We start from the raw sequence: 27735 nt of genomic DNA, 5'->3' as shown, positions 1-27735 counted from the left end.
TTCCTGCTTCGATGGGCAAAGATATTATATATAATACAATTATTACAGAGAGTACAGTAATTACCAAATTTGAAAATCAATAAAGTTTTTAAAAGTAAATTCTTAAAAAATTCATTAAAGTAAAATTTTATATCCAGACTTAGGATTAAAACATACAAATTGAAAATGCCATAGCCAATGTACCATTTATATAGTAATACATGTTTGAGAAATGAATGAATGAATAAACACGATGGGATTAGTCTACTCTAAAAAGCAAAGTACAAGTGCCTGTGATTTACAGTACGGTAATGCTAAATTGAAAAATTTTAAGACTTATTTTAAGAGAGTATTAAAAACTAAGGAAACACTGGGAGGAAAAGGTTTGCTAACTATGAAAGAAGTGGGGAAATACACATCAATCAAAATTATGCTGTGTGAGAAGGAAACCTATCAAGTGGTTATCTCTGGGAAGAGGCATTATGGAATTGTTTTCTTAATTCTTTTTTTTCCCCCACTATCTAAAACACTTCCAATTTTTTACTCACGCACAGGAAAAGAGGCAAATAAAATTGAACAGTTAAAACAATGGCATCTTTCCTCTGGGGCTGTCCAAAAGCCATCTGAAAGATTTATCAATTATTCTGAAAATTTTAGAAGAATATCAATGCTAGATCTAATTGATAGAAGAGGATTTGAAGACCTATTTAGGTGAAACAAAGCTCCTCACTCTTTAACTCACATTCATAACACCCCCATATGTAGTGATCTGGTCACTGATCAAGTCCTCAAGTGTTAGAGAACTCACTACCCCTCTGAGATATAAGAAGTATTAATAATCCAGGAAGCTTCTTAACAGGAATGAAATTTCCACTCCTAATTCTTCTCACTGGTCAGTCTTTGTCTCAGGAGACATGGAAGAAATCTAATCATTCTTTTACAAATACTGTGGTTGAAAGCAACTCTAATACATACTCAAGATCTTCTCTTCTGTCGGTTAAACATCCTCAGTTCCTTTAACCTACCATAGTTTACATGGTGTGATTTTACTTCACTTTCCCATCCTGGCTGCAGTCCTCCAGATACAGGCCTAGCCCTGGGTTTCTCCAACTTGAGCATGCATCAGAATCATCCCCAAAGGCTTATGAAAACACAGATTGCTGGGTCCTACTCCCAGAGTTTCTGATTTAGTAAGTCTTGGGTAGGTCTAAAGAATTGGCATTTTTAACAAATTTCTAGGTAGTGTTAATGCTGCTGGTCTCAAGACCACAATTTGAGAACCACGGCTCTACCCATCAATCCTTCCAACACCTGAACACAGTAGTCTCCACACTGGCTGAGCCTGGGGGAGGACCTTGCCTCACTCGATCTCTGATTTGAAATCTGTGAGTGCAACCCTCAGAGGGCATGAGAGTCCCTGGTAACTACGTCCTGGGTGTGCTTCATAAAGGTCAGTCAACCAAACCCCTAAAAACCCTTTCCAATAACTGCTGCCATAGATCCAAGTTTTCTTTGTATTTTACTTATGCAATTGCATTTCTGGATCCCGTGGAAAACCTTCCTTCATCTCTAATAAAGTCAATCTGGCTAGCTTTTAGAGTTGAATTGTGACTTTAAGATTGGATAAGGACTTCAAAAGAGATTCCAGGTTAGAAATACAGTGAGAAAAAGGTTCAGTAAGGGCTGCCAAATACGTTGTGTATTTTGTGCACTGCACAAAGACATGCAGTAATGGGACTGAGCAGACTTAAATACAGCCTTGGCTTTGTTCCTGGAGCACTGGCCCTGGCACAAAGCAGAGGGAGAGGTGCGTATTTCAACCCACCAACACAAAAGAAATGCCTTTTTGTAATTCGGACAAAAGCACATATATGCTAGCAGTAGCCCTGGGTTTGGAGACAGTAAAGTGTAAAGCTTTTTTTGAGGACGCTTCAGGTTTTGTTAAGATATGACTGGCCTGTCCAGAGTAGATGGCTCATGTACAGCAGTGGGCATTACTATTTTGCCAAAAGAAATCTTTCATGAACGCCTAAAATAGAAAACAGACAAAAGCAGCATCAGAGCTGTGCACCTGCTTCGCTTCCCCCGCTTGATCATACAGGAGTCCTAAGGCTCCTTTGCAGAAACACAGGACCCTGTAGTTTGAAAACCACTACTATAGAGCAGCCACTGGGCTATAAGGCTGGAAAGGTGGACCCGACTCATTTGTGCAGGGCACTGAATGCTGGAATAAAGAGGTAGGTTTGAGTAGGTATTTAATACAACATCATGGGGATATCCAACCTTTGTCTTTAATTAGGGATAATGATTTCCTCAAAGAAACCAAATCTTCATAATGCCAGAAAAGGCTTATCATTACACTGGACTAAAATTTTACAGATTAAACTATAGTGAAAATAATAGCAGTAAAGTGCTCATATAGTCCATTTAAATTTAGCAATCACCGTTGTTTACCTTGTATGGTTCTACAGCTATTAAGTTAAACTTTTGTTTAGCATTTATAGAGTATTCTTTCATGAAGTTCAGTTCAGCATGAAGAACTGCTTTTGTAAATTTTCTATTACACTTCTTTAGACAGCGTAATGTGTTGAATACTTTGCAAAATGATACAGTCAAGTGCTTATTTAAAGCTGAAAGAAACTTTCATGTTCTACGATATCATTATGTTAAGAAGAATTAAAATATTTCTTTTGAAAAAGATGTGGTCTATACATGTGGCTTAAAATTGAATAAAAACAGTTGACTCATTGGATCTCATAAAGGATCTGACAACAGACGAGAAATTTGTCCAGTTAATTATATGAGACTGGAAAGGGGGGAAAAGTTGCCATTTGTTTCTCAGAAGTATTTATTATCGAGGGATATCAACATTACTTGAATGGAATTAGAATACTTCCATGCATAAAAGGAGTTCAAGAGAGAGCCAACAGGTTCAAATGACCCTACTCTGGTCCCATGTTAGCCTCACACCACAGGTTAAGGATAACTGCTACTGAGCCTACCTGGCAGCCAAGCAAAGCTATATATGAAATAAAACAGTTTATACAACTTTCATTCTAATAAAAGGGCCCTTTTTATTTTGAAGTGACTTTTTTAGTAATCTTGAGAAAAAACTTTTTGAAGATGTTTACAAAAGCAATATGAACAATGAAATTATGATAAAGAACTGAAATATTTTACAATTAATTCATTTGATAAAAACAGGTTAAAGTGTGTGTTTGTGTAAAAAAGTGTAAGAATTAAGTCAAGCCTGGAAAGCTTGACTTAATTTTAAAAGAAGGCACTACATTTAACTTTCATTTAATGGGGCTTAAATTACATATATAAAAGGTGATAGGTACCTGATAGGAATCTGGCTAGAAATTATCCAGAAGTTTGCCTTGGGAAAGGTTAAGTTTACTAAGATTTAGAGATATTCATTTTTTAAAAAAAATTTATTGGAGTATAGTTGCTTTACAATGTTGTGTTAGTTTCTGCTGTATATAATTCATTTTTAAATGTTAATTAAAGTCCATGTATAAAACAAAGATTTGACTAAGTATAAGTGAAAAAGATAGCAAAATGTTAGCGTGTATATGTAGCTATATGTAGCTATATGTAGCGTGTATATGTAGCTAATAAGAGCCAAATAATTATCCATGCTTTCTGCTTGGATTAGAAGGGTTATGAACCTTGCCCTTTGATTGGTAGCATTCAGTGAATTAATCTGATCCATGAGGGCAGGGAGGCATCTCACAGAGTGGGTGACACAGAGGACAATTCAATATTTACTGACGAAAAATTATTCCTTGAAGATAAACTACTTTTAGAAACTGAAGCTATATATTCCAAGTTATATGTCTATAATTTTGTGGGTCATATCTACAAACTGCCTCAAGCTTCTGAATTATCAAACCAAATGGAAAAAACAATGAGAAAAATGTTAAAGGTGAATGATAATGGTTAAGATTCCCAAGTTTTCAAAGAAGCATGTGGGTGGCCAAAGGACAAAGTGAGCACTCTTAGAAGGCTTTCATGATTTATCTCATAAACAAATGTAAAGCAGTTGTTAAAAAAAGATAATCTTTACCCTATGTTTAACCAATCCAAGTCAAGGAGGCATACATTTCAGAGTACAGATCACAGTATCACCAATAGGACTGATGGGAACAATTAATATCAGCAGATTCAACATAACTGAATTTTTTTTTCCTGACTAGTAGAGTGGATGGTTTATTAAGTCTTTTTATTTCTACTCCTCACTTGAGTTCTTTTTTAAAAACTATGTATTAATTTTTCCTTGAAGACCAATAATTTTAGTAGATACACTGAGGCATTAAAAATAAAAACAGTAACAAAACAATAAAATGCAGATTTTCAGAAAAACATATCTATTAATGTTACAATATAATTTACCAAGATATTACGTTTTGGAATAAAATTATGACCCTAAAGCATATTTAGTAAAAATTTTTAAACACACTGTTTGAAAAAAATATTGCACTCAGAATTAGGAGAAAGTCTAAATTTGTCCCCATCACTTTTAGCCCAAACACAGAGCACTTCTGGTTCTCACCTTTTGTAACATACAGGTGTTATTTGGACCTGATAATCTCTTCAGCACCATTTCTGAATTCTATGATTCCTTGTTGCTTTTGCCATTTTTGTAATCCTTTTGGCATTAAACCAAACAATTGACAGACAAACCTATCCAACTGCTGTTTTCCCCACCCAGGGATTTTTCAGCTTGGGAGCTAGAAACAAATGAATCACTAATGCTTATTTGACAGTATCATCTTAGAAATATTTTTGCTTTCAGTGAAAAGGTTTGCTTGGTTTTTCCCTCCTACCTGAAGGAAGGAGGAAAAGGTCCTGTCCTGAGGATGGTCGGCTACTGGAGCCAGGAGGTTTTGAATGTTCGATGAGACTATGCCTTGCGGGAGGTGGGGGAGGTGGGAGGGACGGGGGGAGGGCATCAAAAGCATCTTCACCTGCATTGAAAGAAAGGTCAGTATCAACAGCAGAACTTCATTAATCAAAACACAGTATCAGGCAAAAATAATGATTTTCTCTTACTGCTTATAAACAAATTCACCTGCAGTGTTTACCCAGCAGTTCACTGACTTTGTTAATGGGAGCTGATTATTTTGTAGGAGGTGTTTGGAGAGAAACACAGACACACAAACACATGTGTGCATACAGACTTTTTCGATCTCTCAGCCCTTTCTATTAAAAAGCAGTATTTCAGGTTATGAAACAGCTTATTATTCACTTGTAACCTTTATAATATTAAGACACTGGAGGTTTGAACTAAATATATTACAGATCACATCATCAAAACAGAATTTTTGTGTAACAATAAGAGTTCACGGCCTCTAATTAGAAAATCACACTATGAACAAAAATTTAATGTCACAGAATAGTTTAGATTACCTTTTAAAAGTTTGCTCCACGGCATTTTAATTCATTTAAACTAATGCTCCATATATTGCATTGTCAAAATATACAGAAAATGCACCTTCAGTAGAGGAATATGATCTTTTTCTACTTACCAGATATCTCTAGGGAGAAACAGTTAAATATATCAATAGAACTACCTCTTGTGGTGGTCGCAAAGCTAGTTATTTATATTTGCATAGTTCCCAACTTTAGTAACTGTAGAATACTGCAGTATGCTTTTATGTCTACTTGTGTTTCCCCTGCCATGTCTTACTATCCTATTCATATTTTCCCTCATCTTGATTCTTTAAAAAATAAAATTGCAGTGTCTGTATTTTTGTAAGCACTCACAAATACTTTGTGAATGAAACAGGGTATGAATACCTACATCTTCTAGTAATAAAAATTCTCATGGATTTAAATACATTGACTTAAATATAAAGGTATATTTAAATATAAATGGTTTCACCACTCATCCAGCTTGCCTTGCAAAAAGTATTCAAAATTTTTTCTCTAATCATCATAAATATTTTTCTAATGTAAAATATATGAAGGTATAGGAGAGAGAAAGAAAGAGCTTTGTTATCATTCCAACCTTCAGCTATTTCCTACATTATCTCATTTATTCAAATCCTTTATCAGCCCCTAAATGTCAGGCACCATGCTAGGCACATGGGTAATGTGAAGATCAAAATCATAAGTCCTCGACCCCGAGAAGCTTGGATTCCACAATGAGATCTAAGATAAGTTCACAGAAGACTCGCAGGTGAATAGGTCACAGAGGGAGAGAGAGAGAGATGCATTGTAAGAGGGAAGAGGAATGCAGAAAGTGGCATTCAGCAAGGTATTACCAAGAACAGGAAGGCCTGGGATATCAGGGCCTCAAAAACATTTGTTCATCAAATACAGGGATGGTGTCTACTAGGCAGTGAATAGCATAAATAAAATATGAGATGCACATGAAGAGCCAAAGGAAGGATGAGTTAAAAAGGTTGGAACATTTATCTGCATTGTCCAATATGGTAATAACTATCCACATATAGCTATTTCGTTTAAATTTAAATTAAAATTCAGTTCTACAGTCACACATATAGGTCTTTTATGTCACCACATAAAGTTCTATTGGACAGTGCTGATCTAGTCATAAAGACTTGGGTAATAGGTCAAAAACAGCATACAGGAAGAAGTGGAAGAGAAAAAGACTATAGGTAAAGAAGGAAGTTGGGAGGTGCTTGTAATCCACGTAGGTGAGAGTAAAGCACTGAACTGAATGTCTTGCTCCTGCCAGACATTCAACTGTATAACTGGAAACACCAGTTTATGGGAAAAAAAAATGGAGAGGTTCATTTCTAGTAGCCTAATGATTCAGATAAGCTTATAAATGAACCTTCATTATACATTATTTTATGCTATGGTGACTCACTATTGTGAAGCCTTAACTTGTGAAGGTTTCTTAATTGTCCTTCTCTAAAAATAGGGTGAGAAGCTTCCTACCTAGAATTAATGAAATAAACAGACACCTGCACCAGCCAATTTTAACATAGATACACACCTGTGTGTACCTTCACACATGTACACATACACACACATTAAGCGCACTTCATGGTAAAATTTGAAACAAAGAAATTGAGATTCTTTGGATGTGTTCTAGTTGCAGTGATTATAAGACAGAATTTATTTTCAGCTCTCTACAATAAAATATATAATTTCCCATAATGTAATTAGCTAAGTGGAAGTGGGTCATTTTATATTGAAAGAAAAAGGAAGTACGCATTCATTAAGAATTATACTTAAAGAAAATCTCAGATGAATACTCCAAATCTACTAGAACACAAGCACCTGGGGGAATGAACAATGCCCTCATAAGATTTTGTAGACTGCATTTAGTACATGAAGAGACAACTTGATAAAACCCTAACTGATGCCAGCTATTTACACCACTGCTTCAGTCATCTAAATGGAATAATGGTCACATGAACCGAGAGCCACTATCACCTGGAGATTCCATTCTAATTCAGACAGATTCATAACCTAGTGAGTCTACATTGCACTGAACTAAAAATTCTGATAATTCAGATATTAATTGGAAGAGGTGGCAGGGAGGCTTGCTTGAAATTGTTTTAAAGGTTTCGACCTAATGGAGGGATGAGAAGATCATAATCAGAGGGCGTCCTGTTCAGTGAAGAACCATGCTTTGGATTGTCCCGAGTTGGAGGCCTGGCAGGTGGTAATGGCACTGGATCAGAGGCTGAATCAAAAACATCTCCTAGAGGATAACACAAAATCTTAATGTATTTTCAGTACAACAATGGCATGGAATTTTGCCTTTAAATTCTGACCATTAAGACATACACTACAAAGAGAATATGTCTTATACATACCCTTTAAATATATGCCTAACTCAGGGATGTTTGATTTCTTCATCTCTGAAGACGTACTGTGTGTTCCGTTCAATATGCAGTGACCATTATCACAAGACCTAAAGCAGAAATCAAAGGACAAAAATCATAAGGATAATTACTTTCCATTTAAAAGTCATTTGGGGGTGGGGAGATGATGGGAACTAGCAACGCTGCTCATGTAATAAAGTTAGGATATAAATATAATTAATTTCCTTTTCTGGAGAAAGTAAAGTAATATTATCTAGATACTTGAATACTTTTACAAAGCAGAAGTAAATATTCCATGGAAGACAAAGGGTTTCTTTTCTTTTTTTAAGTGAAACTAAGAATCACAAGGGCCACAAAATTGCTGATACCCTAAACACACCTGTGGAATTAACATATCATTTTGGAAGATTTCAATATTACCTTACCAAGGTTCTGAAGAAGAAAATGTAATATGCAGGCAAAAAATATGTAAAAGTCCCAATGACATTATTACTGGTTAACGGTACTTAACAGTATATTTTTATTTCTGTAAGTTAAGCTTTCCTTATTATAAACTAGAGCCTGTCAAGGAAGGAGAATTATTAAATATTCAGAAAGCCCATTAAAATTCAGATAGGCATATTCAAAGACCTAGAGTCTGGAGTGTAATTTCACCACTGCCATGAACAAAACTGGTACTTCTGACAGCTGTAGAGAAATGACTTTAGCAAAGGCCTTGGGTACACAACAAATATTTTAATCTGGGTGTCTGTAAAAGGATAATACTAAAAAAAAGTGGGTTTTTTATGTTTTTTTTTTTGCGGTACGCGGGCCTCTCACTGCTGTGGCCTCTCCCGTTGCGGAGCACAGGCTCCGGACGCACAGGCTCAGCGGCCACGGCTCACGGGCCCAGCCGCTCCGCGGCATGTGGGATCCTCCCGGACCGGGACACGAACCCGTGTCCCCTGCATTGGCAGGCGTACTCTCAACCACTGCGCCACCAGGGCAGCCCTAAAAAAAGTGTTTTTATTGTTGGTATTAATGCTTTCGAATTATACTATGAACGCAATGCACAAATCCGGGGCACAGGAAGGTAGCAGCAGGAAGAGAAGGCACGGAGCGTATTTTGTCTTCAGAATATAGCTGTGTAGCAACTGACTATCTGCTCACCAAGTTACTGTGCTCACAAAGAGCTATAGAAGGCAGAGTTTATATTTTACTTTCCCCTGATTTACTCTGAATTCTTGGGGCAAAGTAAAAGTACATACATAATGGAGGAGATATTGGACATTTGAATAGTTATTGCAAAGTGCTTCATCTGAAATTCGTTTCCATTCTCTCTGGTGGCCACATCTCTTTAAGGGGCCAGAGATGGTTCATTTAAAAATAGTTATCATGTATTGAATTTTCATAGTAATGATGGATTTTTACTGAAATGGAATTATTCATCTATGAATAATATGGTTTATGAATCTATGAATAATATGGTTCAACTTTTTCCATATACTGACAATTTAGTTCTCCTGATGTTCCAAAGAGAGGGAAAACATAGAAGGAAAGGATGTGTCTAAGTTCAAAGAGTGCTTTGTAGAGGACCTAAGAAGATACTTCATCCATTGACTTTCAAGAACAAATTAGACAGAAAATTCACTCCAATTAAGATTAGGGATTATCAACATTTATTACTTCTCTGTAACTGTAGAAAGATGGTAATGGTGGTCATAAATCAAATTTATTTTCAGGATTTGGGAGGCCTGCCACCAAAAATCTCATCCAGTATGATGTAACAATTAAAATTTAAAGTATTAAAATTATACCACTCACTTATCCAGTGATGAAAAAAAAATGAGATCCCAAGGAGACCAAAAAAGCTCATCTTATTTCAGTTTTTAAAAATTACTACACATTTGTAAGAGCCAAGGGAACTGAAAATTGTAAAAATTTATACTTGATGTAAAGGAATAACTTTTTTCTCTAATAAGGATAGTAGACATTTGGTTCTTCTAACATAACAAATTATTATCTCTCAGTTATTTCTCTGTCTTCTCAATGTTACCAACAAATGTCCTAAAGACCAGCAATCAGCAAAGAAAGGTTTGGTTCTTGCTTTGAAATATGAAGCCCTGGACAGCAAAGTGTTAATAACCATGGTTAATAATTCTGCATAGTGTTGATAATTCTAACCTTGTAACTCACTAAGGCAGATCTCTGGTTTAAATGGAGTTTTGCTTCTCTTTTCCAAGTACTGTAATACAATACTTGAAGAAAGGCATTAAAACATTTTTTAGACTTTTCATCTGAAAAGAAAGGAACACTCCACTCATAAAATGCTTTCTGTTGATTGACTTGATCTCAAAAGGAAATGGCACACTAAGTAAAGATGACATAGATGACTGAAGTGTTAAACAGCTCTCCTATTCCTCAGTCAGTAAAGAGATACTGAAAGGCAAGAAGGCTGGGCCACCAGCAGTAGCTGAGCCCTCTTCCGTATGTGCCAAGCAGAGCTCCAGGGATGTAATTAGACAAAGAAAACTGGAGCTCAGAAAATAAGTTTGAAACTGAGATTTGACTTACTGAGTACTTCATATATGTCAATTAGATTTAAAAAACAGAAAAATAATATTAGATTATGATTTACTAATTCAATTATATAAACACAGAATTGTCCTTCTACTTAAAGACAAACTAATATTTCAATACACACCACCCATTTTTAATAACTCCTATACCTCCATGGGGCTGCCACTTCAAAGACCAAGGATGTCTCCATAACAGTGAGAATAAACAACTGACAAGAAGAAAACAGAACACAATTCCTCACATTCTTGTTTGATCCAAGGAAAAGTAAAATAGTACCTGATAAAAATAGCTAAGGAAAATAATTTTTTCAATTCTTCGAGATCTGAATATAAGTAGGTAGCACATCAAGAAAGAAAATCAATATAGATTATACCAGTCCTTACTTCATGAAGAACAATTCTAAAGAAGGTTGGTATAATACCTTATTTTCTAAGCACTAATTTTTCTTCATGAGATATGTGCTTAGAACTGATAAAATGCATTGAAAATAGCTCATTGAAAATTCACGAATTAATCACCACTCTATGTAACCTACAGCAAAGTTTTACTACAGTACAATTAGTTTTTTGGGGAGAGGGGCAACAAATTATTCCATTAGACTTACTAGTCAACTAATTTAGTCAAAGGACTTCCTAGTTAATAGAAATCTACATCTTTTCATTTTCTCTGAAAGGTCATGGAGAAAAATAGTATTATAGGTAGAGGAGGCTCTGAACAAGAAATCAAGGGTTTTTATTAAACAGATGTGATTCAGTTGTTTAAAAACAAATGCCATAAATGATAATGCTTACTGCAGACGTGAGGTGATGATAAATGGTCCATATTCTTACCTAGGAGGAGGTTTTACATTATGACAATGAGATGGTTGTGAATTCAGGGAAACAGGATGAGATGAAGGAATCTTGTATTCATCGTCATCTTCCTCTCCTGGGTCTCTTGTTTTCTCTGAAAGGGAATTTGCTAATGGACCAGTACACCTACCAGAGGGAAAAAAAAATCCAGTCTAGTTTTAGCATAATAATTCAAGACAGGCAAGTCTGATGTGACATATTCAAATCAAAGAAACTACTTTGTCACTTGTGTTCATTTTTCAATTACAGGGTAACATCAGAAGGGCTGTTCTTATACTAAATACAAATTAAAAGGATTTTTAAAACTCTTGATGAAATAAGAGTTTTCATACTTATCATTTTAAAATGGCACAATAAGAGAAACTAGTAACCTGTCAAATAAAATAAAAAGGTCCTGGAGTTGTAAGTGAATGCATAAAATTATTTACACCAAAGCTATTAAAATATTAACATTTTGTTCCTATTTAACTTAAATTGGTAAATTAAGATGATATATATGCAAGGTTATTTTATATATTAATGAAGTATTTATAGAAAGTTCAGTGGTCTCTTATGAATATTACTTATAGTTGAAAAAATCCAGTTAAGTGAAACAATTCTTTCTCCTGTGAAGTTACAATTCAGATAGTTGTTGTTGGGACAAAAATTAACAAAGATCTAAAAATGACTGGAACAATCAGAAGTAGATAATAAGAGAACTTTATAAGTCTTTAAGGTAGAGGCCATTATTTTTATGGCTTAAATTCCCTGGCTAAGTAAAAAAGAATGCAAATATGTAAAACAATTACCTAATATCAAAAGACATTCCCAAGCATTTTACTCATCCATTGAGTAAACAGACAAAGCCAATTAATAACAAAACAACAAAACGTAGTACTTGTTTTCTTTTAACAGTTGTTGCTAATGGAGTTTATCCTAAGCTGATGCCAGTGAGAAACACCAAAGTAGAAACACACAAACCTACCCTGACCAACTTTAGGACAAGCAACCTGTTTGCAGGATACTGGAGGTACATATGGATCCAAACCTTTTTTTAAATCATGAACCTCAAGACAAATCTGTTTCGTTAAATTTTTTTTTTTTTTTTTTTTTAATATTTGTGACTGCAATTTTGAAGCACCTTCTGTAGAGGGAGCAAGAGGCCTTTGGTATATGAACCATCAAGACTGAAAAAACTTTTTCATTTTTATTTCTCCTAACTAGTTCAAATGAAAACAACTTTAAGGGCTTTTCTCTGTGCCCACTGCAAGAAGACATTTTGAAAAACCTAAAGGTTTTCAAATTTCAACTATATAGCTGAGTCTCTAGGAAGTTCAGAGATGAAAGAAAAAATTTCTCCTAAGATTTTTCAAGTGTGTTTTTATCTGTCTTTGAAGACTTTTTTCAATACCGATTTTTGAATTCTTGTTTGTTTGAGCGACCTTGGAATTCAAATGACAGTTTATGGTGAAATGAAAGCACAATGATACAGTGACAGGAAGTCCACTGTCACCACCCAGAGCACAAGCTAATAACCTTATTAATAACTTAAGGGTTACACCTTCCATGGTGTAACCTTGGAAGATGTACATCCCAAATGAAGGCCAGTGAGTACACGGACTGTAAAATGGTGATTTGATGGGAATTAGAGCAGGGATTCCAAACATTACCTTTTCATAAATTCGTATAAACATGGATATAACTTTAGCTAACTCAAGGGCCAGAGTGGGTTCTGTTAGCAAAATAAATGAGAAAAATACACATCCTTTCTATGTCCTACTATATTGTCATGTACAAGGAATTTTTTTTCCTTTGCAATTTAAGCATATACTGTATAAAAGAAAAAGACTTAGTGACCAAATATTCAACAACCACATCAATGTCAGGAATGTTCTATCTGCCTGTTGCAGCTTAGTTCCAAAGATTTAAGAGTTTTCAAAGAAGCACTGCACTGTGACACAAGAATGGGTGATTTCTGAAATCACATTTGTTCTGGCTGATTCTATATTTTATCTTCAATGATAAAGAATTTAATCAGGGTAGCTTCCCCCTAGTCTTTAGCTTTGCTGCAAATCAACAGATGGAGTATCCTGAAGAAAATGAAAAGCAAAGCTTATCTAATATTTTATGGAATTATAGGGGCTTACTGCTAAAATTTACTAGTTGCAGATAATTAGCTTAAATGGATTTTAGTGAATTATACTAGAAGTGAAGAAAGTCTTCGAGTGGCATTTGTTGCATATCTAAATCTGAAAAAAATGCCTAGATATCTTATCACCATTTTAATCAAGTTCTAAAGAGTTATATTTTATCTTATTATATTTTTAATGCAAACTTTTTATATTAGTATAATATTCTAGTTAAAAATAAGCCAATTGATAAGAATATCATTTCAGTGCACTTTATTCAATATTATATAAATTTTTATACAAAATTGATCTTATTCAATTCTGAAGGGAAAAATAAAAGCAATTTCTATCATGTAAAAAAGGGAATGTAAACTATGAACTTTGGGTGGTTATGTATAAATGTAGGTTCATCATTTTTAACAAATGTACCACTATGGTGGAGGATGGTGAAAATGAGGAAAGCTAGGCATGTGTGGGAGCCGGGGGTATATGGGAAATATCTGTACCTTCTCCTCAATATTGCTATGAATCTAAAATGGCTCTAAAAAAAAAGTCTTAATAAAAAAATAATAAATGAGGAAGGTACAAATAGATGAAGAATTTGTATATAAAATACCAAAAGAGAAAACTCGATTTATGTAAATAATTACATTATTTGTAATTACATGCGGGGTTTTTTTTTTCCCCCTTCACAAACTCATTTAAAAAGTAGGTTCAGTTTTACTTGCAACTAGGTAAGTGGTAAAAATAAAGAATTTTCATTAGCAATCATGTATGTTTACTTTTGGTAATGGAGAAAATATCTCATGGGACATAGGAAAATGTTCAGTCATTGATTTAGCTCATGGGAAATTTTTAGGATACCAGAGGAATAAAATAGATCAATTTTATTTGGCTGGTTCCACGTTAAAACTGCCAAGTAAACCATCCCACCATTTACACCCGTACTTCATTCCCTTTATATTATCATCAGACATTCACAGAGTGTTCTGCACTGCGGCTGTCATTCCTGAATTAATACACTGGTAATGCACAAGGACCCACAGTCTTTAGAGATACAGTGCCATCCTCCCCACAGCCTTCGCCTCTTGTTAAATTCAATGTGTGTTATTTAAACTTTAATGAGGAATACATCCACTATCTGCATGTGCACACTTGAAACAAACCAAGAATATATTTTCTAATGCTCTTGTTAATTAGTGACTTTTGCATTTTGAAGCTGAAGGCTCACAGATACAATCCTCTACAGCCTTCTACATTCCTGGTGCGAGAGGCATATCATCAGAGGGGACCTCCTGCATATCCCACTGGCTCTTCCTACATAACATACCTCCAACATCACCCTTACCAAGTACTTTTATTTCCTTCATTTGAGCAATTCCTGATACCTTGATTAGTTCAACTTTTCCAGAAATAAAGCAAAGTAGAAATATCCATCTTTACTGTCTATAGATGAACCTCCTGTGACATGCCACAAAACAGTAATTTTCTTTGAACTTTAATCTTTTATATGTATTTGGTAAGTGTTCATACACTGACATTGTGTTTTCTATATATTCATCTATGTCTTTCTTCTATTTCTGTCTAATTGCAAAATGCTTAAGGGCAGACCCTGATTCAACCAAGGCCTGGCATGGTGTGTGTCCCACGAAGCACTCACAGCTTTTAGACAAAAAGAACAAGAGGCTATTAGAGAAATACATGACCAAACTGATACGGGAAAGAAAATCATTTTTAGGATACTTTCATAATGTAGAAAAATATTTAAAATATATTATTTTGCTTGCCTTCTACCTGTAAAATCTTATTTAATAATCTCTGAAAGCAAGAATTTGAAAAATGTCTTTTATTAAAACCGAATCTTCAGAGCCTGCCATATATATTAGTCCATATTTCTTGTACTAACTATCCTAACAGGCAAAACACCCAACTTCGAGAAATCATAGCCCAGAGAAGTGGTAACACAAAATCTAGCTGTATTTGAAATGAGGATTGCCCATGTGCCACCTGTAAGCCATTTCCCCAGCATCTCAAGAGTGGGTTTTATAAATATACATACTAATTTTGAGGATTCTTTCATGACATCCAGAAGAATCAGTGTGGTATATTATTAGGCTGAATATAAGCTTTAATTTTAAGTTTTCACTTATAGTTTAAGTATAGTTTATACTTTAAGTATAGTTTTCACTGACTTGTTTTTAAGCTGGAGAAATAAATTTGAAGTTAATTTTTAAGTTAACTTATTCAAGGGCAATATTCATTTCTAACACTTTTAGGGGCCTGCTTTAGAAATCAAAAAGATAGATGTTGAGGAAACTCATTTTTTTTTGAGAATCTAATTTTCCAATACATGTTGAACATTAAAGACTTCACGGTGATATTAAATGTGGCAGTACTTATAATCGCCAATAACTGGACACAACCCAAATGTCCCTTAGTAGAGGGATGGATAAACAAACCATGGTGTGTTTTACAATGGAATACATACTCTGAGCAATAAAAAAGGAACAAACTATTGATACTCTTGACAACCTGGATGAATCTCAAATTCATTGTGCTAATAGAAAGAACCCAAACTCAAAAGGTTCTATACTATATGATTCTATTTATTTGACCTTTGGGAAAAAGCAAAATTATATAGACACAAATCAGATTGATAATTTCCAAGGGTTTAGGGTAACGGGAGAAGTTGACACAGGCCTGGGGGGTGTTTTTGGAGTGAAGGAACTGTTCTGTATCTTGACAGTGGTAGTGAATACATGACTGTGCGTTTGCCAAAACTCACAAAACTGTACATTAATAAAGCAGGGTGAATTTTACTGTATGAAAATTATGCTTTAATTTAACAACTGGAAAATTTTCATTTTAAGGTTAAAAATTCATTTTAACATTTAATATACTGCAGATTAGCATCTTTCACAAACAAATATGCTTAATATCCCTAGTGGCCTTCAAATAACTTATCTAATTCTATTTGAGCCTACAGAGAAATGTGGACAGAAACAAGGAATGCTTGAATATGGTGGAATATGTCAAGATGCTCTCAATGTGAAAATAGAATCTCATTCTAACCCTATGCATTTTCTATGAACAGATCAATATGTTCATGGAGAAGTGGAGAATATATAGCAAATTATGCCTCTATGGGACAAAAAAGAGACAGTATAAGGAATATAATTTAGATTGCATATTTAAATAGAATCCAATGGCTCACAATTCTGTGTAAGGCTACCTAATTATTTGTGAACATAAATCAGTTGTATGGTAAATTACAAGTAACAGATTTGTCAGACTACTGGAATTAGTGCTAATATCAGTATTCATCTTAGATTTTAGTCAGAGAAAATGAAAGATCAGTGAAATTAGTTGCATTCCAGCACCCAGATTATAGCCACCCGCCAAATGCCATTTTCCCACAAATGATGAGAGAGGGATTCTATCTGAATTTAGAAATTATAATACTAAAATAAAAAGGAGAAAAATAATACCCATAGTATTTATTTTGTACCCTTTCCACACACTATTTCTCTTTCTGTTGAGACTAGTTTAAAATGATATGCTTGCAGCCCTCAATTCTTGTCATCAGTGTGTCAACAAGCAGGTTCTAGGGATTTACCACAAAACATTAGAAAACCTACGTTAGGATGGTCAAGCTGCTTCACGGGAGATTTGAACAAAATTTATAAATCAATAAGAATATGCAGAAAAAATAAAGTCTGAGTTTCAAATACTGAGTCACATCAATAGGTCAAAACCAAATACACAAACATTTCTACATGATACACAATGAGAGAAGAATGCCATAGTGATCATAATGAATAAATTGAAAAGATGGACCCATCCCACACTATCCCATACCCATCATGTCAATTGTAACTTACAAAGGACGGCCATCTTCAATATTAGTCCACCTTTCTATCTACCCAAGGTAAAACAAGTAACACTAGTGCAACATCTTGACAAATCTTGAAAATATTTTAAGGTACTTGAATGAAAGCTGGTTCAAAAATTAACAAAAGAGCATCACTGTTCATTCACTAGGGTTAAGAAAAGAGTAGCTCTTAATTACAGCTTGATCTTCCATTTAAAGTTCTCTACCATATTTTCTTTAAATCAATGAAATTAATTTCTTATCATTGAACATATACAGGATTAATGTAAAACTGAAGTGTGCATTGTCTATACAAATCCTCAGGTGAACAATAACAGAACATGTTGCCCTGCTCTTTTGCCATTAAGCATAAACAATGAAGCCCGGCATGCACAGTATATAAGACGAAAAATTTCCATCAAGCTTCTTTCTCTTAAGTTTTTAAAAATTACAATGTGATGTTTGCTTTAATAGCTCCTGTGGCATAGTGCTTTTATCTCTTCTTTCTGTTTTTCAAAAACAAAGCAAAACAAAACGAAACTTCCCTTCTGCCATGACCACCATTTCAGTCAAACTGGTCTAGTTTTGTCTTTTGCACTTTTCTATCTACAGACCATTTTGGCCACTATTTATTTAAAAACAACCACTCTCACATACACGCGGGCACAGATGCTGATGCTGTTTGGCGGTGTGGACCGCCACACCGGTGGCGGTCTTAGATCACTCACTGGAAAGTGGCAGTAGTTGAGGCTGCATTCACAAATCCACATTTCTAGTTTGTTTTAGATTATGATAATAGAAGATAGCGTTTATTATAATTTTTACCACACAGAAATGTTCTAAATACGTTTTCTACAATATCAACATTTCAGGGGTAAATGATATAGTTTTTTAAGGTGATATTTTCATATATAAGTTCCTATATTAGAAAAAAATTTCTAGGATTACATTTGTATATCTAAGAGTATAACAAATCTAATTAAATTTGGGCACTGGTCATGTAGAAATCATTTTATCAGCTTTAGATAGTACCTACTAAAATATTTACTTGAATATAATATAAAGGTGAAAGCTTAGATGGTATGTCCAACTGTCCCCTCAACACCACTATTCGGATGTGTGTATAATCGGCACCGAAACTCAACAGATCCTTAAGTCTTAATTTTACCACCCCTACCCCCTTCCCACACCTGCCCTTCTCCAATTTCCCTCCCTCTGGTAAATGGCACCAACCCATTCACCCAGCTTCGTTAAGCAAAAACCTATATAAAAATCAATCATCCCTATTTATTGGGATCACAGACATCTGATTTATTAACAGGTACTGTTGGATCAAAATACAACCCAAAGTGGACTGTGTAACTCCATCACCATCACCCCAAAGCCCTGACCATCTCTTACTGGGTCACCACATCAGACGACTACACTCTCCATTGGTCTCACTTCAGCTGTCCTAAAGACAATTCATATAGCAGCCAGTGACCCTCTTTAAAAACACAAACCAGCATTATGTCATCATGTTGATCAAAACCTGCGATGGCTCCTAAAACTAACCAACCCAAAGTTCTTATCATGGCCTTAAAGGCAATATATGCTTTAGCTCCTATATACCTTATTCAACCCCAGCCCTACTGTCCCTCTTGCTGTTCTCCAGATAAGCCAAAGGGATTCACTTGCCTCACTGTCTAGCTTTTATGCTCTTCACCTAGGCAGTCTCATGGCTTGCTCCCTTCTTTCAGGTTTCTGTTCAATATTACCTTTCCTAATGACCTCATCTAAAGTATAGACCTCCCTATCACTGTTTATCCCTTTCCCTGCTTTATTTTTCCTTCTAGCACTTACCACTACCTGACAATATACTATGGTTATTTGTTTACTTGCTGTTCTCCTTAACTAGAGCACAAATTCCAATGGGGATGGGATTTTATCTTGTTCACTCTGACTCTCCAGTCAGTACGCAACTGAATGAAAGCAGGATAGTTAGGCAAAACCTGGATACTCTATTCACTGAGCTTAAACTATTAACACCTTATCTGTTTAGAAAAAATCTATAACAACGATCAACACCACCACCTCCAACAACAAAACACCCTTTTCACAAAAATATTAAGTAATATTGATTCACATGTATTTGAAAGTTTAAGATTAATATGTCAAAAGTACAAAAGGTCGGTCCATTTCTAAAAGACAAGGAACGAGAAAAATATTCTTCTAAAAAATGACATTCCTCAGCATTCCAGAACATTATCTTACCTGAAGTAATTATTCCATTATTACAGTAATTCCTTTGCTTATTGGCCAACATCTTGTGTTAAGTAAAATAAGTATTTTTAACTGTTTCAGGTTTCATTTAATTTTGAAAAATCAAATTATTTCAAGATAAATATAATTTAGTAAAAATTGACACTACAATAAAAATAATCCATATAGATTTTTTCATTCTTCCCCTAAAAAAATTATGATTACCCATATTTCAAGCTTTTAAGAATTTATATTTATAGCTAAGTGTCAATCATCTTAAGTAGAAACCATTTAGGAAAAAAAATAAGTAAACCTATATGTACTAGTACAGTTTCAGCTTACTTTTATGACAGAATATGCTTTTAAAATAAATTCTATATTCTTCTAGGTCTCCAGATAAACTACGCAATAAAAGTCATATAATTGCAGTCATACTGTTTTACAAGAAAGAAAACACTATCACAGAGTAGCCTCTTCCATCAATTTAATGGGAATCAGAGTAACATCAAATAATTTAACAATTATACTTCAGTAAATATTAATAACAACACAGTATAGCTTTAAAGGTAAATATTAGCTTTGACATTACTGAATTCAACACTGGGGCTCTCAACATTTGTGAGAACTATCAAAGTCTATGGTGGGTAGCAATCTGTTATTTTGCTTTGGCCTAATTTTGAAACATGTACTAAGACGCTGACATGGAAACAATATACTTGAACATCCAACATCCCTATTTCCCTGAGTGACATTTTGCTAAGACCTGTATTCTATGCCTCTCCAGAGCTGAAGATCTATTCTCATTGAACTCTGGTTATACACTCTAATGAAGCTGAAGTAGACAAAACAAAAAAACAAAACAAACAAAAAACCCAGAGCAGTAATCCAAGTTATACTGGCTTCAAAAATGGGACGCAACCAACCAATTATAAATGAGCATTCAAGTTGCCAAGTATTCATATGTAATTAATACTACAGATGAGTACCACTTAAAAAAACGTTGCATGGAACCTAAAAGGTTGACGCTCAAGAGGATTTTAGAGATCATTTAAGATAAACAGATCCCTTCATTTATCACATGGAGAAGGTGAGGCCCAGAGAAGTTACCTTGTTCAAAGACAGACAAATATTAATACTGGAGTCACGTCTGGGACCAAGTCTGATTTTATTTTAATGGTCACTTCAGAATTCCATGCTGGTTCCATGATGAATATAGTATAGCATAAATGATTAAGAAAAATGCTTATCAAAATATTAAGTGACAAAGGAGAGCATGAAATTATCTCTACAATGTAATCTAAATCATGTAAAGAAAAAAAGGCTAAAAACAAGTCAGAATGTTAAAACTCTGGGGGAAAACTGTACAGCTGCATGTAAAAGAATGGAATCAGAACACTCCCTAACACCATACACAAAAATAAACTCAAAACGGATTAGAGACCTAAATGTAAGACCGGACACTATAAAACTCTTGGAGGAAAACATAGGAAGAACACTCTTTGACATAAATCACAGCAAGATCTTTTTTGATCCACCTCCTAGAGTAATGGAAATAAAAACAAAAATAAACAAATGGGACCTAATGAAACTTCAAAGCTTTTGCACAGCAAAGGAAACCATAAACAAGATGAAAAGACAACCCTCAGAATGGGAGAAAATATTTGCAAACGAATCAATGGACAAAGGATTAATCTCCAAAATATATAAACAGCTCATGCATCTCAATATTAAAAAAACAAACAACCCAATCCAAAAATGGGCAGAAGACCTAAATAGACATTTCTCCAAAGAAGACATACAGATGGCCAAGAAGCACATGAAAAGCTGCTCAACATCACTAATTATTAGAGAAATGCAAATCAAAACTACAATGAGGTATCACCTCACACCAGTTAGAATGGACATCATCAGAAAATCTACAAACAACAAATGCTGGAGAGGGTGTGGAGAAAAGGGAACCCTCTTGCACTGTTGGTGGGAATGTAAATTGATACAGCCACTATGGAGAACAGTATGGAGGTTCCTTAAAAAACTAAAAATAGAATTACGATATGACCCAGCAATCCCACCACTGGGCATATACCCAGAGAAAACCATAATTCAAAAAGGTACATGCACCCCAATGTTCACTGCAGCACTATTTACAATAGCCAGGTCACGGAAGCAACCTAAATGCCCATCGACAGACGAATGGATAAAGATGATGTTGTACGTATATACAATGGGATACTACTCAGCCATAAAAAGGAACGAATTTGGGTCATTTGTAGAGATGTGGATGGATCTAGAGACTGTCATACAGAATGAAGTAAGTCAGAAAGAGAAAAACAAATATCGTATATTAACGCATATATGTGGAACCTAGAAAAATGGTATAGATAAACCAGTTTGAAAGGGCGGAAATAGAGACACAGATGTAGAGAACAAACATATGGACACCAATGGGGGAAAGCCGCAGGGGGGGTGGGGATGGTGGTGTGCTGAATTGGGCGATTGGGATTGACATGTATACACTGATGTGTGTAAAATGGATGACTAAGAAGAACCTGCTGTATAAAAAAATAAAATAAAATTCAAAAATTCAAGAAAAACAAAACAAAACAAAAACTCTGGGCATTGATATTTGGGGTATGTAAATGCTTATATTTATGTATTTGTTTAATTTTTTTCTTTTATATACTTTCCATATTTTCTACAATGAACAACTGCTACCTATATGTCAGAATAAAAAACAAAATGGAGAGATAAACATGCCATTAAAAGCCAGCACTTGTAATTTTAACTATGGTTAATTTGCAGCATGCAAAATAGAAAACTAATTTGCTGTTAAGGATGCATTGTTAAAGTATTTCTCTGGTTAAGTAAAGCAACTGCATTGTTTGAGGGAAAATAATCAAGAGTAAATGGGGTGAAAGTATATCCAGGTACACATACAAACTGAAGTGTTAAAAAATATCAATAAAAGGCATTTTACTATGAATTTGTTGTTCTTTATTTATAGAAAAACAAGCACTTAATACTAAATATAGATGAAACAAATGGTAACCTCTGCCTTTTATCTCACTTGCCAATATGAATTTAATAAACAGAATGTAAAATTTTAATCTCTAATTAGCAAGATTTCATGTACTTCGTTTTTTGATGTTCTCTGAATTACAGGTCATTGAGCTTAGATGTTTTAATCACATATACAAATATCCAGAGTTCATTTGGTGCTACAATATCATATGTTATTACTGATGTACAACCTACTTACTACACAGAATATATATATTTGCTTCTAACTTCTATGTCTGCTACATATCTGCCAGCTCCAAGAAAAGTGGCCACTAAAGAATGGTCCAATGCTTAGTTTCTCACTGCCCCCTAAATGATGTCAAATTTCATACTCATGCTTTTTCTCATGCACACCCCTTCCCAATTGTGCCCATCCTCCATGACTCAGGAAATGTCCATCCTCTCTATAAGACATCCTTGACTTACAAAGTCTATAATAGTCTATTCTCCAAGCTTATATAAAAACTAACAAGTTAGATGCATACAGTTTAGTGCACAATGTTCTCTTGTGATTTCATGTACGTTAACTTTATTTTAAAGTAGATGGTAAATTTCTTGGGAGCTGGTATCTAGCTTATCGTTCTTTTGCATCCAGTGACCAGCAGAGGAAGGAGTGAGGATGCTCTAATACTTTCAGTTAGAAATGAGGATCTGAGCAGATGATAAAGTCAATCCACCAAGCAACCAAGTACTCTCAATATACTCATTAAACAGTAAACAGTAAGGTGTTAAGGGAGAAGCAGAGATTACGAGAAAAGGTTTTTGCCCTTAAAACCTTATAATCTTTTTAATGTGGAGAGGCACTTTAGTATTAGAAAACAGTAGAGCAAAGTACATAATTAAATGTGTAGAAAATAAACTCTAGGAGGAGGAATGAGAATCAGTCTTATTACCATCATTATGACTGAAGTCACAGCAGTTTTCATACAGAAATAGAGCCTGAGACATGGATCTTCAGAATAAAGATTCTGAAAACTTGGTGCACAGGAGGGAACAGCATGAAAGACTCATAAAACCAGGAAAAAAATCAAGACAAGATTAGAGGGCAAGCATTAGAATTCCTGAATGATATTTTAATTGGGTAAAATTCTGTGGATCTTACTGATATAGCAGGAGAGCACAGAATTAATTTAGAAGGAAAGAAAGAACAATGTTGGACTTTGAGTAGGAAAGTGATCTGGGGAAAGCAGAATTTAAATTAAATCAGCTACCCGAATAAAATATACTGGAGGAAAGACAGGCAGCCTGATTTAATATAGAGTAGGGAAATGGCCATCAGGAGACTTGGTTTTATCCAGGTTTGATTTGGATAGACACTATCCCTTAACTGTCTGATATGCTTCTTGTGTCCCCATTTTTTCAAATGAGACACCTAGTTTAACTCATTTTTCTAGCTTTAAAATCCATTGATATTCCATTCTGAGATCATATCATATGATCAGGTAGAAGGCTCTTTCAGCTGTCCCATTATAAGCCAGAACTAGGGCAATGGGGAAGATTAGCTGAATATGAAAAACTTTAAAAGAACAATCAACGGGACTTAGTGGCGGAATGGATTTGAGAAATGAGAAAACTGGAGGAACCAAAGATTATTTTATCATGTCAAACTGGGTAGTGGGATAAATGTGATACCTCTAAGGAAGAGACATGAATTGAAAAGGAGAGCTCACTGTGCTACTTGAGCCTCTTCTTGGATGCAGGGAAGACTTAGCTTTTTCTCTGTTGCTTTATGTGTAATCTCGGAGTGTAGCTAAGTCTCAAAAATGCTGTAGTTATCAGCAAAGAATCAGAAAGGATCTTGATTTCTGGTACTTTAGTTTAAAAATCCAGCTGGCTCATTTTTATTGATGCATATTCACCCCTGTACTTTCTGTACTAAGAACCTCAAAACCACTCTTTATAACAACTTTATGCATGGACAGTTGATCTCCAAATTCAGTAAAACTTACTTGATGCTGGGGAGAAGGGTGGCAGCTGGAGGGGGAGGAGAAAGCCGGGGAGGAACATCATATTCTTCACTTCCCAGGTGACCATTGGAAAAGACCTGAAAGGAAATCAAAGGGTTAGTTTGGAATTTAACTTCTGGAGGACCTTAAAACAATAGCAGTTCTTAGACAATCTATAATTTTGAAGAGAATATATAATTTCAGTTTATTTGAACAAGTGAAATATCATATAATTTACTTAGGGGTCAGGAGCACCATAGTGATTATTTACCACCACCTGAAAGTAGCACCATTTTTTATGTGAAAAAATAAAATACAACCTGATTCTTAAACATATTGAAAGGAGATGCTATAATTTCTATAAATCATATAGATAGCTAGGTAAATAGTAAAAGTCCCCAAACATGATCAGTTTTTATTGAAAAGTTAGCATTCTCTGTAAGGATTCAATAAAGAAAAAAGCAGCACTGGTGCAATTCTTATTTCAATTCCTCCCAAATAAAAGTGTTCTAAATTATATCTCTCTGGGGTTAACAGAACATTTCTAAACTTCTTGATAAAACAATGCATGAGTATAATCAGAAATGCCTTTGTTCTTTCAAGGCCGAAGCTTTAGCACTACTGGTAACTAGAGACCTGGTCTGGCTTTCAGAGTGCAAGCAATTTTAAACATAATTTTTCGTGTGTGAACAACACAAACCAAAATTGTTACCTTGCTCATAAGGTACCATAGAGAGCCAGTGTTTACTCAGAATTCAGAAATTCTGGTTTCCAGATTGCTCAGTTACATATGGGAACTGTCTGAACAACTGCTCTTAACTAATCCAACAACTTGAAATGAAAGCAACTTAAAAGAAAAAGAGTAACTTTGCAAAGACAGATTAAACATATTTTAAGACCTTTAATCATTAGGGTTTGATCATGAAGCTCTTTCCCAAACTCTTTACTAGTTCATATTTAAGAGGTGTAGGCTGATTTGTGGCAAAAAGGATGTGATGTAACTTGAATAGTTCTAGGTAACCCAATCAACGACCTACCAATTCTTTTTTTAACCCCTCAGCTCTAAAATGGTGTTGAAGCTTTAGAGTGCAAACTGGAGAAGGCCATACCCTTCCCTACCAACTTAAGAAAAGGAACATGTTTAAAGAATCCATTTGAATTATATCAATGTTTGTAATTTAAAGCTACAAAATATAAATTTTATAGCATTAAAGTATCACTCTAAAAATAAGTCCTGTGCTATAGCTTTGATTCCTCATTAGATTCAATACACTAGAGATACACTATGACAAAAATATCTCTTAGGGTTTCTGACTATGGACCAAATAACAGAACAAGGCAGAGTTTTTTCGATTTTGCTAGAGAAAAGAAATGTCTCAGTAGATATTATTGTACAGTTCAATGAAAACCTCTAACATAAAAAAATCCCTTTTAACCAACAAATGCATGTGTCAAATCACAAGTGCTCATTGTATAATGGGCATATAAAGTCATCCTTAATTTGAGTCCTGTGCAATTGTTGCCAGAATGGATACAATGTATGATTTCTTCAATCAAATCTCCTTGATGTTCCTGTCATAAACACATTTAAAATTCATTCTGGGAAATGTAATATGGGTTTATATGCAATTATTTGTTTTAATAGGAGCAAGTATCTAATGCACTGTTGATACCTAGTAAAATTTCAGCAATTATAAAATAAAAGGGAGCTCTGGGAATAACAATTTCTGTTGTATTAGTTCTACATGAATCTTTTTCAGGACAAAGACTGATTTCCCCATTTTATAGGACATTCCTTCAGTGCTTTACACACAGTAGGGCTCAAATGAACATTGACTGCTGACTGACTTACATTATACTACATATGTGCATACATACATGTTTGTAAAGGACCTAAAAATGCAGGTACTAAAATGACATTCATGTTTCTGTTCATCTAAAGCGGCTGGATGACAAGATTTAACGATTATTTCATTCTGAACTCCATGTTCCCACCTGCATCCGTTTCATTAGACAAAATCATTTTATCTAAAACTACTTTAGAGACTGCAGTAAGTCACAAGTTTTTGAGCCAAAAATAAATATTTTACGTCCTCTGGAAATCTGGGAAGCCTTTTGCAAATAGGAGAAAACAGTAGTTCCTCAAATGTGTAGATTGATAGTATCAACTGAAGCAGTTCACACTGAAATCTCACTGATTCAGGCCTTCTTAAACTCTCAGCTAAGGAAACATCTTTTTCTTCTGCCTTCCTAGTTCACTGTTGCAAATTTACCACAATTCCATTGGACATGCTACCAACTTAAATATTCTGATCCTATCATTCCTCTGCCAAAAAAGTTTTCAAAGCTCTTTTTTGTCTACCAAGTTAAAGATAACTTGGTATAGAATATGAGACACTCCACTCCGTAACTGCTTTCAGTTTATATTGCCATAGTTTTACCTACCGTACTTACTCTCTCTGTATGCCCTAGAGTCTGTCCAAAATGGACTTCCTGCACTGTGCTTACCTTCCCACCTCCATGCTATTCCTTCCTGTCAATGTCTACACCACTCCCCCCCCCCCCCCCCCCCGCAGGCCTGATATCTGAATTTTTACAGTTTTCAGAGTATTTTTATCATTTCAATATTAATGGCTTTTTTGTTGTTGTTGCGGTACGCGGGCCTCTGACTGTTGTGGCCTCTCCCGTTGCGGAGCACAGGCTCCGGACGCACAGGCTCAGCGGCCATGGCTCACGGGCCCAGCCGCTCCGCGGCATGTGGGATCTTCCCGGACTGGGGCACGAACTGGTGTCCCCTGCATCGGCAGGTGGACTCTCAACCACTGCGCCACCAAGGAAGCCCTACCTACTGATCTTTTAATGTCTACAGATCCCTCTTGCATGAAGCTTTCTTTATTCCTTCTTTTACCCTGCATCTCAATTGGAATGTTTCTCCCCCTAGGGCATCCCGCATTATATATTCTGGATGCTTCGCCTATGCCTCATCCCTTAATTATATACCTGTCTCATCCTCACTAGACTGTGCTTGATTCATTTTGTATTCGCCACAGTGTCTTGAACATCCTACTCGTTTAACTGAAAGAGGCTGAACGAATAAGAATACATTAAGGGGAATTTATACTACCTGTGGAAGAAGTATAATCTGAGTTATCACAAAATTTATTATAAACTCTAGGCTACTCTAGGTTACCCTGTATTAATATTTTTCACATGCCTCAAGATAACATTTCATCCTAATTTTTAAGCTTGAAATATCTTCCTATGATTCAGATATTGTCTAAAAACTAATGTTAAAGCATTTGGGACCCTTGAGAT

General features: G+C 35.0%; 1 protein-coding gene across 1 annotated transcript in view; it reads right to left on the bottom strand.

Moving 5' to 3' along the window:
* CBLB (Cbl proto-oncogene B) overlaps positions 1-27735 on the bottom strand; it is a 213974-nt gene that overhangs the window by 23452 nt on the left and 162787 nt on the right. Inside the window, exons 13-17 of the mRNA XM_007461677.1 lie at positions 24424-24518; positions 11177-11323; positions 7779-7876; positions 7532-7663; positions 4809-4949 (exon numbers count right to left, since the gene is read on the bottom strand). Of these exons, the coding sequence (XP_007461739.1) occupies positions 4809-4949; positions 7532-7663; positions 7779-7876; positions 11177-11323; positions 24424-24518 (613 nt within the window). The remainder of the gene's footprint in view (positions 1-4808; positions 4950-7531; positions 7664-7778; positions 7877-11176; positions 11324-24423; positions 24519-27735) is intronic.

The sequence above is a fragment of the Lipotes vexillifer genome, unplaced genomic scaffold (genome assembly GCF_000442215.2).
Source record: "Lipotes vexillifer unplaced genomic scaffold, Lipotes_vexillifer_v1.1 scaffold1164, whole genome shotgun sequence".
NCBI classification, from domain to species: Eukaryota; Metazoa; Chordata; class Mammalia; order Artiodactyla; family Lipotidae; genus Lipotes; species Lipotes vexillifer.
Note: the sequence above shows the minus strand (reverse complement) of the source record. Positions and strands in the feature narration are given on the sequence as shown.